This window comes from Haemaphysalis longicornis, unplaced genomic scaffold, assembly GCF_048455015.1.
Source record: "Haemaphysalis longicornis isolate Haplotype H1 unplaced genomic scaffold, Haemaphysalis longicornis Haplotype H1 scaffold_12, whole genome shotgun sequence".
NCBI lineage: Eukaryota > Metazoa > Arthropoda > Arachnida > Ixodida > Ixodidae > Haemaphysalis > Haemaphysalis longicornis.
The window spans coordinates 53,945,838-53,961,524 of record NW_027526225.1 but is presented as its reverse complement, the minus strand read 5'-3'; the positions used below and the strand labels follow the sequence as shown (position 1 = coordinate 53,961,524).

The following is a 15,687-nucleotide window of genomic DNA, read 5'->3' as shown; positions in this document are numbered from 1 at the left end:
GATGTTACACACAGTTATGTGGAGACCGCACTGAAGTGCTACTTTTTAAGCAAGCCGAAAAGAAATTGTGGGGAATGCTTCGGTGTCACTCTTTTTTTTTTCTTTTGCCGCCTGAATAGCTGTCACGTAAAGACTGGGGAACGCTTCATCTTCGGGCTAGAACAGCAGTGATTGTTCTTGGCTTGCTGAACTAAAGAGGCCACCCACATTTACTTGATTTTAATCGGCTTAAATAAATGTTTTTGCAACAACCGGGTTGGCTGGCCGCAAACTCCATCACTGATATCGTGTGATTTTCACATGTTCCTCAAACCGTTATTTTCTTGTGAATTGCATTATCCTGCTATAGCCTTCTTGTGGGGTTTGTTAGCTTCATGCATGATAAAAGTGGATATTGATGACTGAACTTGGGCAGCGACTCCTACGTAGATTCAATACTGTGAGCTGGGGAGGCACATATTCACAAAACGCTGATGTTGCTCAAGCAGCAAACATCACTGCAACGCACGTACATGAACATCCACGTTTCAATTCGAATCAAGCAAGTAGTTCCCTGTCCGCTAAGTATTTCTGTATTTTATTCTAAATTGCTCGCCATTCTTGTTGCCCCTAGTGCAAAAAAGCTGCCACTAGAGTGTGCAAAGAAAAATACCAGACCAGTAACAAAATGCCTGTACGAAGGCATTTGGTTTTGTTCAAGTACTCCTAAAAGCTCTAATAGCCACATTTGTCAAATAAAGGCAGCACACTGAAATCACAGAGCTTACACATACTTTTATTATTTCTGTTGCAAAGCCTTGGCCATAAAAATTAAAAAAACACTGGCAAAACAAGAGATCCAAACCTTTCAAAGACAAACACGTTTTGGTTTGCCTATGGACAACAAAACTCTAGAAAATCCAAAATGTCGTTTGTTTTTAAAAGTTCTTCGGCTGGTGTCCAACACAGTCCAACAAGAAACACCACTCCAGAAAGGACAAGGCCCTGACAACATCCTCCTGCTCGCAATACGATAAAATTCTCTCTCCCTTCATCCCGACTACACGGGCTCCTGTCAAATTCTCACTCCAAAGCCTGGGCGAGCAAAGTTTTCTCACGCTTAATTTTATACTCGGGAGCTCTAACTCAAGCTCTTTTTGCTGGTTTATCAGCTGGTCCTCTAGCTGTATTTTCTCAGGTGCACCTCCTTATCAGCAGAAGGTGCAGGTTGTGCTCCTCCTGCAGGAGCTCCACCCTCGTGTTATCGTCAGCCCAGAGCTTTCACTCGAGGAGAGCCATATGACTGTTTGGATGCCCTGCGGCCTCCGTAGCGGGCGCTGCTGCATCACTGCCGCTGCAACTGCCGGCTGCGGAAGCTGTAGCTGCCGCCACCAGACTTGGCTCCCAAAGAGACTCTCGTGGTAGACTGTCGTCTTGCGCTGTCACAGCCCATGTTTCCCCTGGAGATGAGTCTGGCTTGGATGAGTCATCTGAAATGAACAAGCAAACTATATCTGTTGAATGTGAAATCTTATGCGATATGTGAGTGCACGGAAGGGTAGGTGGAGGTGATCTTCCTTTCAAGGCAAAGGTGACGCCACTGCCTATTCCACGATACACAAATTGGCTGCCTTACTCTTTACACAGCCATTTGAGTATGTACGGGGAATTAAAGGGGCCATGTGAGTTACCACTCCGTTTTTTCAGCACATGGCCTGGGGCAAAACTTAGAGTTAGCTTAGAGCGTGCCATGTGACAGGTAAATGTGATGGCATGCAAGTAAAAAAGGTGCGCACTGTAGCTGCGGAGAACTATGTTTGTGGGGTAGCCGCGGCGTGACGTGTCGCCAGCCTGCTTTTCCAAGTAATTCGCACCAAAAGACAAAAAAATTAAAGTAAAGCAGTCTTTGGGTTTTCAACACTGCGTCCTGGTGTGTGTGCAATGTCTATTAGAGAGCAGTATGCCACACGTGAGGCTGGTGTGCAGGACACGTCACTCCATCGTTACACCGAAGTGCAACTGAGGTGATTACGAGACGCACCGTAGTGGATAACTAAGAATTTAGACCACCTGGGGGTCTTCAAAGGGGCCATTAAGACAAAATACACCTTTCTTCTATGTTTATGTATTCACTTGTAACTTCTACTGTTTACCCAACACTTGCTACTGCTATAAAAAGCATGTGCACTAAATGTAAATGCAGAGATCTTGTTCTGCAAGCTTTGTACTTTGCATCGGATTTTGTCGGCCTCAGCGAATTGCAGCGAGCTGCCAATAATACGTCGTCAGTTCAGTGCGGAAAAGTAGCTAGGGTATTGCAAACCCATCATCTGTTTTCCTCATTATTTCATTTATTTGAGTCAAGTCTGTGTTAAAATTTGTGCAGTGTTATTCTAACGAGGCAATCTTTCCAGTCAACCAAACTTTAATTTTGTCTTCACGGCCCCTTTAACATGAGCTGACCTTTCATTTTTCAGCCTCAACCAGAAAACAGGCTGCAGCAGCCTGCATTAAACCTGCATGCTAAAAAATGCGGATGGCCACTGCTTTTTCTTTCTTCTGCGGCAAAATGGATTCACACGTGATTAGGCCCCTGTTTAGAAACCAAAGCTAATTAATTCAACCACGAGCCCTCACTGCACTGCAGCTCAGAGATGTTGGACAGTTTTTTTTTACCGACCTGTGGCATAAACACGGTGTCCCTGGTGCTGTCCACCATTGCCTGCACCAACTGTAGGACCAGTCGACTCTGCACAGGCAGCAGGTGGCGTGTTCCGACCAAGTAATTCTTGTTTTCAGGCCGTATGCCAACCATCTCCATGGTCGGCGACATGGGTCGAGGTAGTGGTCCTCCCCCTAGAAAGCAATGCGTAACACACGGTCAGTAAAAAAAAAAAAAAGGCTGGAGTGAATGTGAGCACTGAAATGGCTCTAACAGCAGCATTCCAGTGAAAATAGTCACACGCACACACACATATACCTGTGCTTCTGTGGTCACATTTTGACTTCTCTTTCAAACTATAGTAGACAGTAGTTGAAATGTGAAAATGAAAGCTTCACTTTAAGGCTGCTGTGCTATAGCTAGGGCAGGCCTCCCCGTACTGCAGTATGCTGGGGTTTCACAGTACTGCCGATAAGCTCTCAGTACCTGGATGTGGACAGATTATTTGTCGGTTCAGAAGCTGAATCTGGCTGGCACACATTTCCTTTGTGCACATGATGCGCGGTACACTACAGGTTCGGTTACTAAATTTTGTATATCCTTGTTGAGGGGAGGTTTTTTATTTTGAAAGGCTTGAGATTCAAAATTCGGCTACGTTGAAACGGATTATTATTATATCCAAGAACGAAACAGGGATGACATAACATCCGCGGCCCTTAAGAACCGGCAAAGTTCTTTTAACACAAGAAAAAAATCACAGCAGGACGCGTGAAAGAAGCAGCTTTCGAACGTAAGGCGCTACGGCAGTAACATCTATCGGTAGCGCAATGCTAGGGTCTTTCAACGAAATTGCGAACGTGTTACTTACCGGCCTTCAATTCCTCTCGCTTTCCGCGGAACCATTCCTCGTTCCACTTCTGCTTCACGTTGTTCCAGCATTGTTCAGTCCTGCCGCGTCGCGTTTTGTGACACCAAAGACGGAGTTAAAATCCCGTAGCAACATCTCGCCACTGGGAAGCTTTCGCTGCAACGGAAGATACGTCGTCCTTGCGCTATAATTTTCTTCGCCGCGTCTTTAAAACCAACACAAGAAGAGTCTTTTCACCTTCTGTGAACCTTGGTGCAACTTTTCTGCGCATTTCTTAGATCCTTTTGCTGCGCACGCACAAAAATACGAAGAAACGAACATGAAACCAACGAAACGCTGTCGAGAACGCCGATGCGGCTCGGTTGCGAGCGCCCGGGTTGCCAGATCACATTCACTAATGTCTGAAACACGCGTTATGCTTTGACTGTAGATGATTGGGGATTGCTATTTGCTTAAACAGACCATTGTTAACAATTACTATGGGTGGTTTTTAGTTAAAGGGACTGTTTTATGACCTTGATTTGCATCTTAAACGAAATAATTTCCGGTTACTCTCGATCCCAGCCGCGTCCGTCGCCGCCCCGCTCAAGTCGCCCCCTGACTTGATGAAGCAAGCTCGCTCCAACGTCTATGAAACGCGAAGGTCGTCTTAGACCCGTTCAAGCCGCCTGCTGTCTTGGAGCGGACTTCATGAAGTACGCTCGCTGCTTAAGTTTAAGATAGGTCTATGAATTCGGGGGTAAAAGAGTTCTATCTTTAGGCCAGGTGGCTGACTCGAGGGGCAGACAGACAGACCGAGATGCAGACCAAATTTTCATGTTTAAATAGTGTACGAAAAACTATCGTCTTTAAAAGTTGCAGTGTTAGCCTCAACAACGGAAGCCACACCAAAAAAACTTTTCCGACAGCTGTTGCAGCTTTCAAAACATTTATTGAGGGAAGGCTGTTGTGGTTCTCACAGTTTAGAAAAAACATAAAAATGGGAGCAGAGGTGGTTAGCCAACAACTCACGGCAACGTGCACACGTTCAAACATTAACTTAGGGAGTCGAACTCACTCCCACACTACAAACGAAGAAACAGCAGTACGACAAATGATGGTGACGAGATTCAAGCGCTGGCTTCGATGCCAACTGCTGCTTGTGTCGAGTGGCCAGCACTCGTGCAATGAGTGAAATCTATCCACTGCTGGCGCCCCTCCCCGGTGGCTTCTCCTGGAAGCAGTTGTCCCCCCAAGAATGCATTGAACAGCTGTGCTCAGCGACATTTTAGAAGACCGGCGATCTGCAGGGGCTCGTTTTTCAAGTCCCTCGCCCCTGTGCATCGTTCAATGTGCAACACTGTGCAATGTCAGTAAGCCACCTATCGTCAAACAAGCTCACAGGAAACGAGGCTTTGCGCGACTGTAAGCAACTTTCTTCAACTGCTCTGCTTTTCGAGTCGCATCAGACAAACTCGTCCTTGGAAAACCTAGGAGACTTGCTAAGGTATCTGCAATGCTTTGCAGCGCAACTCATGCCTTCATGCCCAGAGCAGAATGCTGCATGTTTTACCCGACCGGGACTCTTCAGCGATCCTCCGTTCGGGCCTTATTTCTCACCCATCCGCGCACTTTCGCGGCGTTGCTCTTAGCCTCTGCTACGCTTCTCGAAGTAATTTCTGCTCTCCCCCCCCAAAGCACTGGTTTGCGAGTGCAGAGAACAGAGTACATCACAAACCACCGCCGCAACATCCAAGCGGACAGCATCGGTTGGGTCCAGTCGAGTTGACGCCACTTGTTTGTAGCACTTGTCTGCAAAATGCTTGGGTAAGAGCGAGAGTGCTTCCTTGGTGCAGGCATCTCTGTCATCGCACGCCCTTCTTGAGGTCTTCGCGCACCCTCCACAGCATGAGCTCCATGCAGGCCGCCGCGTCCTCCTGGCTGTCATGGCCGTCCACTGCAACGACAGAGCCCAACACGCTGGTACAAAGTTCTGCCGTAAAAAAAAAATCCAGAGCCCCTTTCATCTAACGACAAGGACGGTTAAAACGCGAAGCTTCTTCCCATGAAACCCGAGTCAAAGTCCAGACTGCTTCCACCGTGAGGGAGTGGCGCACTGGCTTTTAAACACTGGCTAAGACACTGGCTAAGACACTGGCTTTTAAAGCAAGGGACCCCGGTTTTGATTCCGACAACGGGAGGCGTTGTTTTCCAGGGTCACTTTTATTCATTTATTTACTTCCAATACTGCCACTCTCAGCTTGAGAGCATTGCAGCTGGGCACAACAAATACAATGCACTGATATGCCACAGTGGTTACAGGGAACGAAGATAAGAATGAGGCCCATAAAACAAACGTTCGTCACTTGATGACGATTACTCGCAACAAACTTTCCATTTTGCGTAAAACCACCGGCATGAATTGTATAGTTCTAACATATTCAACACAAGATATCAAAAGAAGCATAAAAGATAAAACATTACAACGGCTAAGACACTTTAAAAGAGAAAAAAGAGAAAAAAAAAAAACAATGAAAACGCAAATCTTTCATTACAGTACATTGCAGTACTTCCCGAGAACTAAGGAAAACTAAGGCGGAACACATGTAATGAGACAAGGGTGCGAAAAAAATACACTTTTTAGTGAGATAATTTTCGGAGGATAATAAACATCACATGCATCAGCCCACAACCGAGTTCACTGGAAAAACAGTTTGGTGTTAGCTTTCACTTAAGGGGAGACGTGGGTCTTGAAATGAACTTTTTTATTAATTGGACTGTGATAATGAAAATCACTGTGCATATGTGTTTTCTCTTCCTCATTTCAAATATGTAATTAGTTTTCAAGTGGTATAATTATTTTTTGAGTTATAAAGAAAACACTGGCGCCTAATTAAGTAATTTCTTACGGGCCTTTAAGGAACTTTTTATTCAATTTTTTAAAAAATAAATGGTATGGATGTGTAGCTTAAGACCTGCCATGCATGCTGATGCTATTTATATTCCTGTAAAACTGGTTGATTGGATAAAATTAGTCTAATTATGCCAAGTACAGTTTTCAGAAAAATTAAGAAGCTCATATTATTACTCAACATTTATCTGGGACAAAATGAGCCAATTAAAATAGCATCAGCATGCAGTTCATTTTATCCTGAATTCAACGGTATAACACTTGTAGAAATCCTTTGAAAAAAACTACCTCGAAACCCCTGTAAGGCTAGGCACATATGCAAAAAAAGGGAAGCTGAGAAAATCGCAGTTGAAGTTTTACTACAAGTGACAGTTTTATCTATTGAGCATTTGAAAAAAAGAAAGGTTCTAGAATGTAGCTCGCTTTTCGCTCAACACGAGCATATCAAGTTTGCTGAAATCCGTTGGTGGGAAAATTATGAAATCCTCTGTCTACAGATGGCACCTGGCAGAAAAACTGAACAAAAGCAAAGCCAGAACGTTGCTTCAATTGTTATGCTGTTGGCAGCGCGCCGTCACTCTTTGGCGACTAGGGCTGAGGTGCCGATCGTGCACCACAGTTGTAAACGTTTATTTTGTTATGTTACTACTTCATTTGTAGCAATCAAATCGGATTTGCATCGCGCGAAGTGAGTTGCAGCGAAGGGGCTGGTAACGGAATGCCCGCCACTGTTCTGTAACGTGCATGTGCTTGGCTAGGTGGGAATCACGTTTTCGGTCAAATCTACTCGTATATCACGTCACTAACGCACATTGTGCTCAGTGCGAGCATTTATAATTTCCAAATCGCTCATCTATATGGTAACCTGCCGACAAGGAAGCGCGCGCCGCAGTGCGGGCGGACCCGCCGCGGCATCGTTGGTAACAGAATGAACACACTTCCCTTGCGACGTCGGCATGCGACATCCTCCACTATATCATTTCTTTTCTTTCTATTTGCTGCTGATCGAAAGATAGACGCAACTTAGTTCCCCCGCAGGCGTAATCATATCGCTACGCTATCGTCTCGGCAGCCCGCGCAGGCGCTAAGCCTACCTCCATCTCGGCGCCGTTCTCTCGATAAGTCGTCGTCAGACACACAAAAAATCGTACTCCAGGCGCTTTTAATACTGCTAGTTCTTCCTTTCAGTTATCGACAGACATATTTACTTTATTTTTACGCCATGCGGGGCTTTTGCCGGTCCTCGCATAGATGAATACATGAGCCGTTGCACTGGGATGAGAGTGCCGAGCAGACGACCCACGGCGCCCAGCCAATGAGGTTGCGCCCTGTGGTCACGTGCAGTCAGTAGCCAATTGGGCGGCGCGTTCCGTCTCTTTTTTCTACCCCGGTTTTACTCGCAACCGACGGACGAAACGGAGTGGTTCTGGCGGGGCATTGAAAACGAAAAGACGCGCTTTCGAATGAGACCAAGATAAACGCTGTGGGGCATGTAGAACCCGAGGGGCGAGTCGTCGAAAAAATGCTATTTTCACGTCGAATCTTGGCCGATTTTAGCGGGCGTCGGTGCTATAAATTGATATTATGGCTCAAATACGTACTCCTGGGTCTGGATATTTTGCTAACCGGTAGAAAAATAGCTCTACTTTCCGAAAATGGCAATTTCTAAAAATCGTTTTTTTGGACGAATTTCGGGATTCCAAGACCCGCGTCTCCACTTAACGCATCAATTATTTTCGCGAATTCAGCTGATGAACTGATTCTGGTGATGTCAGGGTCCAACTGGCTCCATTCATGTATCGCACGCGGGAAAAATGAATATTTAAATGTATCATTGTGACAGAAATATTCTGCTAAGTGTAATCGTGTTGATGTCGCGTTCGGCGGGACAGTGAAAGTGAAATGTACTTGGGAACATCAATTTTAAAAGAGTTATGAAGCGACTGGAACAGAAATTCAAGACACGCCTGCCTTGCCCTAACTGCCAGTGTATGCAGGCCAGAGGCCGACAGTAGGTTGGTGGGTGAATTAGTGTGCCTAATAGCTTTTCGCTGCACATTTTCTAAAGCAATGATATAAGTTTTACAGTTAAACCTCGATATAACGAAGTCCTACTTGGGGCCGCAAATTTCGTTAAATCGAGAATTTCGTAAAATCGAGGTTTCGATTTTACAGTTCATTTAACCATTTATTGGGGTTTTAACACTCTGGCCCTCGCCAGGCAACAACTGCTATGTAGTTACCTCTCCAATTAAAGCGAAATTTGTACTAAAACTGGCCGCGAAAATTGTGTGAATTAAGAGTTTCAACACTTGGGCAATGGAATTCGGATAGCCGACGGTAGTTCATGTGTCATCGTAAAACCGGTGCTTTTTCCGCAACGCCTCGTTAAATATGATAGCAGACTAGGTTTCCACTTTTTCTTTTTTCATTTCGGTCACTACTAAATGCCGCTGTTAGTCAATTGAACCCGCGCCCGCGTCCATGTCCCGTGAACTTCACCCCGCCGAGGTGCTCGTTCGAAGTTACGCCTCTTTTCGTCCATTCAGTGGTAGGCTTAGGCGCGGCGGGCCAACAGCGGAAGGCTGCTATGAAACTTTCGAAAGACTTTTTTCATGTACAAAGGGTCTGCAGTATGGGCGCGTGATGCAACCACAACACTCGAGATAAAGCCATGATTGCGAGTTGAGCGGAGTACACGCGTACCGCTTCACTGTGTGGAGCAGCGCTTACGTGCTCCGGAAAGCGGAAAGCTTACATTAAAATTCTTCCGGCCAAATTCGATTAAGCAATTACTTTTATGCCCACTGAGCCCTTACGAAACTGATTTCTCCGCACCGCAGCTGTCTAATGAACGCTGGTGAAACGAAGATGACCACGTTCAAAGAGAGCAATTTATTGCCACCAGCACTCGATGTTCAAGCCGTAGTGAAGAAGTCCGTAAGCAGTGCTTGGCGTTTCTTGACCAGGGCGGGCTTTACGTGACGGTCGTATGCTGACAGCGCTAACAAGGTCTTAAACATTCGTGTGCACCTGCGTGCCTCCGCAGAACATCGATGGCATCCATCACACTTCGGTGGCTGTCAGTTTCACCGAACTTCCTCAGGTTCTTGTTCGGAACACTTTACTTTCTCTTGGAGTGCTCATGCTGCTTACAAGACTCACCTAACGATGCACGAACAAAATATTAATTTGGTTATCAGTGAGTACAACCTAGAGCAGCAGCACCGTGAGCAATGACGCGTAGAAAAAAAAAGCTTGAAATAGGCTTCGGTAGCCTAAGCATAGAGGGCGCTGGCGTAGGCAACGATGGAGACGTCAAAATAGTGGCCGCACTATTAAACCGTCTATGACCGCTAGCGGTTTGTGCAGCTTCGTTCTTCGCTTTTAATTGTTGTTAACCGTAGATTTCACCGCTTTTCTTTCATTTTAGCCTTCAAGAGTCAATTTGAGTACTGAATTTTTTCAATGTAGGGCCTGAGAGGCAAAATAAAACGTGCCTCGACCGGAATTTCGTTCTTCCTTTCTTGCCGTGACTTCGTTAAATCGAAAGTGCCGCACAAAATTACTTCGTAAAATCGAGACAAAAATACATACATTTAGCAAAATTTTGTTAGAAAACTTGAAAAAATTCGTTATATCGCGAATTTCGTTAAATCGAGGTTCGTTATATCGAGGTTCAACTGTAGTGTAGTGAGAACCACAGTATGTGGTTCTCACTACACAGTAGTATGCGAGAACCACACTTTAGTGGCATATTCAAGAATCAGTCGAATAAACGTAGTGTAAGCGAATAGTTTGGTAGATGGTGGTGACAGTCGTAAGGAACTTTTGAGGAAAAATAGTTTGCGAAGGGCCGATGCAGCAATGTTTAAGATGTGGGTGTCCCACCTGAGCTCAGATGGGGTGTCGCTAATTTTGTACGTGAAAACGGATGGATTCTTTCGTCTAGTTACAGACATAGATTACAGACATGAATGTTAATTGACATTTGCCAGTTAGAACACCACTCGGCTATTTGGTTATGAGATTTGTTAAGGCGAATGTGGTCATGGTTACTGGTAATTTTTCTGTAAAGAATACAATCGTCAGCCAATAACTTGATATTACAGTCAATGTCTGAGGTAATATAATTAATGTAAATGAGGAATAATACTGGTCCGAGAACAGAACCTTGAGGAACCCCGGATGATACAGGCAGAGCTTTGGATGCCACTAACTAAAATGAAACAACCTGTGATCTGTTAGTGAGATAATTTTTCATCCATTCCAAAATTTCTCCAGTACCAATAGCACTTTCCAGTTTGGCTGATAATTTGCTATGACATACACGGTCAAATGCTTTCGCTAGGTCTAGTAGAATGATGTCAGTTTGGCCGCCGTTATTCCTTGCTCCAAAGTGTGCCTTTGCTTGTCTTTTGTGTCTTTTGGCCTGGCACCATCGGCGAGGCATAGCAAGCTTTGCGTCAACATGATGTGGACCTCACTTGACCTCTTTCGACGGAGCTCACCAGAACGCAGAGTGTGTGCTAGGCAAACTCATGGTCACACGCACGTGCACACACACTCGACCACGTGGCCTTCGCTTAAAATTAAGGAGCTGGTGACAAGACACTGTGGCCCTCCTCCCTTTTGAAGCCGTAATCCTGCGGCATGAGGCACAGAAAGAAGTACCGTAAAAACCCGAGTATAATACGGACCCGCGTATAATACGAGGTGTAATTCGGGGACAGCAAAATCAGAAAAAAAAGTTTTCATCCGCATATAATACGAAGTAAAGTGCACAGAAAACATTTATTTCCACTGCAGTTACCGTTCAGTCATTGTCAGTTTTCGCTGGCACTGTCTCCTGAAGTCGTCTTGTCGGAAATGTCTTCCCACAGAAAGTCGTCCTCAGTGCCGTCAAGGGCGTTCGACATGGCGCATTTCTTAAAAGAGCAGCTGAGGAGCTCCTCTGGGATGCTGGGAAATGCGTCCGCGATCCAGCCACAAAGCACCGCTGGAGAAACCCGCGTCAGCCATTCGGTAGCTGTCACTTACGGGTCTCCTGACCTCATCCACTCTTGGTAGCAGGACCTGATGCAGTCTTTGAAAGGCTTGTTGAGGCAAATGTATAGTGGTTGCAGCTGGGATGTCATTCCTCCTGGAATGACAATGAGTTCGATGCGGGGTTCGCGCAACAACTTCTTCACGAGATCGCCCAGGTGGCAACGAAAGGCGTCCAACACGAGCACTGAAGGGAATCCACAACAATGCTCCAGGCCGCCGACACCACACAGACTTTATCCAGTCAAGCACCAGTTGCTTTCTCCACCCACGAATGCTGCCTTCGGTGACGCCGAACTGCCGTCCTGCGGTGCAATTCCTGATGGTCTCGGCACATAAAATATCTTTTCTTTTAATTGCAGCCAAATACTGTTTTCGTGCACCCGACATCGTGATAGACTTGCGGTGAACGTGCCGAGATTCTTTTGTGTGGTCAAAACAATCAAAATGGCGAGGGCTGAGAGAAGCAGCAGCCAGCTAACGCCACCGCAAGATGGGGCATCCTCCGCTGAAACCGAAATGCAAATTTTCGGCTGAAAACTTAGGGATCCACATATAATACGAGGCACAAATTTTACGTAGTAAAATTAGGAAAAAAACCTCGTATTATACGCGGGTTTTTACGGTATGTCTCTACCTTACCATTTACTGATGCAATGTGAAATGGAATGGCCAAAGAGGTTTTACAGCAATGCATGTCTTTGAGACCTAAAAGAAATAGTCATGCACCTCTCCGTCCAACGATGATGATGGTTGAACGTGAAGCTTTCTAGTGATGGATTCTTCGGTTGGTCAATCCCACACTGTCAGCATGTGCTTTTCTGGAGGTACGCACCACTTTTTTCTATGATACCCATAGCAACTCTAGGGCGTGCACTCCGTAGGCCTAACGTTTGGGTTTGGGGTGCACGGCGCGAAATTGTACTTGCTGCTTGGTGCTTGCTTCGACCATGTCGAAATGGTGCAATCTGATAGATGCTGGCTTCATAACACGAGGAACCCATGTTCGATTCCGGCCCCAGGAAACCTTTTTTTCTTTTTCTTTCACTTAATCCACAATCGAATATTCGTCATCATTGTCAGAGAAAATTGGCTTTCCTGCCAGGCATATTGGCATCATCAGTAAGGACACTAAAGCTTCGTTTTAAAATTCGCCTCGCTGCTTGCAGCGCTTTCCAAAAAAATTGAGTTAGAGGCACGTTTATGTAGTTTCTTGCGCGCTGACTCCAAATATCAGATTGAATTTTATCGTACATGAGTCCAACTGGCCTTCATCTTGCAAAACGCGCGGTCCCGTTTGAAAGACACTCGCTCTTCATCTTTAACATGCGCCGAAACCTCGTACACTTTTGGCCTCCATCAGAAAAGCGGCCAGGAATTGAACCCGCATCCTTGTGCAGCCGAGTGGCCAAGGCAGCACCCACGCACCTCCGTCCTGGATGATCTTGTTGAGGAACTCGGCCATGAGGGTGCGCAGGGCGCGCCGGTAGGGCAGCCCCCGGCGGTGGGGGAACACGGCGGAAGTGTCCACCACATGGCCGTGCACCAGGCGCAGGGCGCGCAGGTCCGAGTCCAGACTGTGGCCCACCAGCAGGGTGCGCGCGGAGAAGAGCGACAGCAGCGACGCCTGGACCTCCCGCAGGCTCGTCCGCACCCCGGCCAGGTCTTCCTCCGTCAGGCCGCTGAACCTGCGACAGCCACGGCACCACTTCTCAGAGTTGTGTATCTCCACTGGAAGATTTCTGCATCGAGTTGTTCATCTCCACTGGAAGATTTCTGCATCGACAACTTTTATTGGGCGCTAGCCGGCCTTGCACCATTAAACACTAACCACCATTATCATTCTTCTCAGGGTACTTCAGCATGAACCAGTTGTAGAAGCACCCCTCCTACAGGGAAGCTAACAAAAACTAAACTTTTCTTAACATTCGTTCAATAACACAACCACATAAAATAAAGCTTGCTTTTCAAATCAGAAAGCATTAAATTAGGTATTGTTTGCTTATGATACCGAACCAGTATGAGAAAATCGGTCTGGACTGCAGACTAGCCTGTTTTTTTTTTAGACTGCAGTGATAGTACAGTGGATAGAATAGGAAAGTGTGATAACCGTGCCCACTCCCGCGTGACGCTGTTGGAGGAAATTCCAGATGGCGCTGTCACATGCTTACACGTTCGCTGCGACGGCGGCGGAATATGGAGTACGAATGCATTCGCGCACAGCACGACATCGAGAAAGGCTCTCTGATAGCTATTCGTCGTGCTCGCACAAATTAAGATGCAATGAATGTCGCAATTCCTTAAAGGAGCCATGAAGAGAAAACACAAGTTTGGTTCATTCGAAAGATTGCCTCGTTAGAACCATAACGACACCACTTATAACGCAAACTTCGCTCAAATAAGCTACATAATTAGGAAAAACGGGAATGGTCATGCGACCCACCAGCTCATTTCCCGCAACAGAACCTATGCCGTCACATGGGCTAAGCTCTGCGATTGGCGGAGGCCGGCAAAAGCAAACGCATGTTAGGCAGGGCTTACAGCTTGCATAGCGAGCTAAATGCCCGTGAAACATACTGCACATTCTTTTTATGACAAAGAACGGTGGAGTAAACGGTTGAAGGTCCGAACGAACTCGCAAGCGTGTGCGCCAATGCGTACGAAACTAGCGCGCCGGCCGAGCTCGACATCTCGCCGTCGCGCAGACGAATTTTCGGGTTCGAGGCTCTTCGGGGCCAACGAACCGTTCCAGCACGCACAGCCGCGACCTTGCTTCGTATCGTAATCCCTTCACAGGAGGTTGGCCGTCATATCGCCAACCAGCAAAGGTAAAAATAGAAACGAGGGGAGTAAGGAACAGCAAGAAGCGACGAGATAGTGCCAGTTGTCGCGTAAGTTTCGAATGGTGTTGGTTTGCTGCTGTCGTTACGAGCTCGTTTCCAGTTTACAACCACTGAAAACTTCAGTTTGTTCAGTTACGGCAGGGACCCTTACGTTAGCTCACTCCTGGAACATGCTGGCGCTCGTTGCCGACTTCGTCAAATCGCTCTGACCTTGGGGAAAAAAATGCCGTAAACACCGCGCATTGACGCTCGTATCTTTCTGGTCGAAGCAGAGAGCTCGCGCGAACGGCTTTCCATACACGACACCGGCCAACTGGCATAAGTGATACTGCTACTGAAATTGAACTATTATTAACCGTAATCAAAATACGGCACATACGTACCAGTCTATATTCGTCCGTCGCGACGGGGCTGACGAGGCAGCGGTGCCGACGGCTGGGCGTTCGTCTGTTGTGGCTATCGCGGAATGGTCGCTTTCCCGTCCACCGCGTATCCCACAACTCTTGCCGCTCGTGCACTTAGAAGCATTGAGCGTTATTGTGGTGTGAGGTTGTTAAATGCAAGCCCGAGCTCCTCGGCGAGAGTTTTGTTCTCCGGATCAGGCGATTCCATGACTAGGGCTGCGGGTGCACTAGGTTTTACTAGTATTTTTAAAATGGCCGCCGTCTCGATCGACTCCCGCGTGTGGGTGCTATATGGAGTCGACATACTAAGTATCTGTTTCATGGACCGGCTCTATGACGCCATTGTACACGTCACGGAATGTTCAATTTTAGCGGGAGATTTAAAATTTTGGCTTAAATTGCCTTATTTATCAGTGAATAAAGCATCATTTGCTTCCGGGAAAGCGCTTGGGGTACTATGAAACACCTAATCTTTCGAATAAAACAAACTTTTGTTTTCTCTTCATGGCTCCTTTAAGAACTACTACAATCGAGAAGTTTACTACCGATTGGGCATGCTTTGACAGCCGAACATAGCCGACTGGCTTTGACACTTATGAAGCGCAAATCAGAGAACTTGTGACTGGTAACCGGTCAACATGCATTTTATTTTCGACGTGCTCGTTACAAATAACAACTGCCCAGTTCTGGTGAATTTCTTATAATTTGTTCAAAAGTACAAAGGCTCTAAGCCATCAACTTTCTTTGCCCAATGGACCTTGCCTTTCGCTGCTAGTTCTTTTTTTTTTTTTTTTTTTCTGTGTGAACAAATTCAAGCACTTGTCCTCAGATTGCCTAGAAGAAAGCTTCTTCAGCCTTCGATTCTGCTGGTACGTGAGGCAACTGAGCTTTAGGTGCTCCTTCCATTCCCAAAAAGGCATGCTTTTTCCTTTTTCAATGTCATGTGTAGAAGTGCAGCTAGGTGACCAAAAAGAATTTGGTAGTCATGAATGGGG

General features: G+C 46.3%; 1 protein-coding gene and 1 long non-coding RNA gene across 2 annotated transcripts in view; both read right to left on the bottom strand.

Moving 5' to 3' along the window:
• Positions 1-754: 754 nt before the first annotated feature.
• On the bottom strand, positions 755-3,938 carry LOC144162663 (uncharacterized). The gene is made up of 3 exons (XR_013320736.1): positions 3,510-3,938; positions 2,660-2,835; positions 755-1,469 (listed from the first exon to the last, which is right to left on the bottom strand). It is a non-coding gene; the product is annotated as an uncharacterized LOC144162663 (long non-coding RNA).
• Positions 3,939-4,420: 482 nt separating this feature from the next.
• LOC144162662 (uncharacterized) overlaps positions 4,421-15,687 on the bottom strand; it is a 55,745-nt gene continuing 44,478 nt past the window's right edge. The window contains exons 15-16 of the mRNA XM_077693288.1: positions 12,874-13,133; positions 4,421-5,445 (exon numbers count right to left, since the gene is read on the bottom strand). Coding sequence (XP_077549414.1) covers positions 5,354-5,445; positions 12,874-13,133 — 352 coding nt within the window. The 3' untranslated portion in view covers positions 4,421-5,353. The remainder of the gene's footprint in view (positions 5,446-12,873; positions 13,134-15,687) is intronic.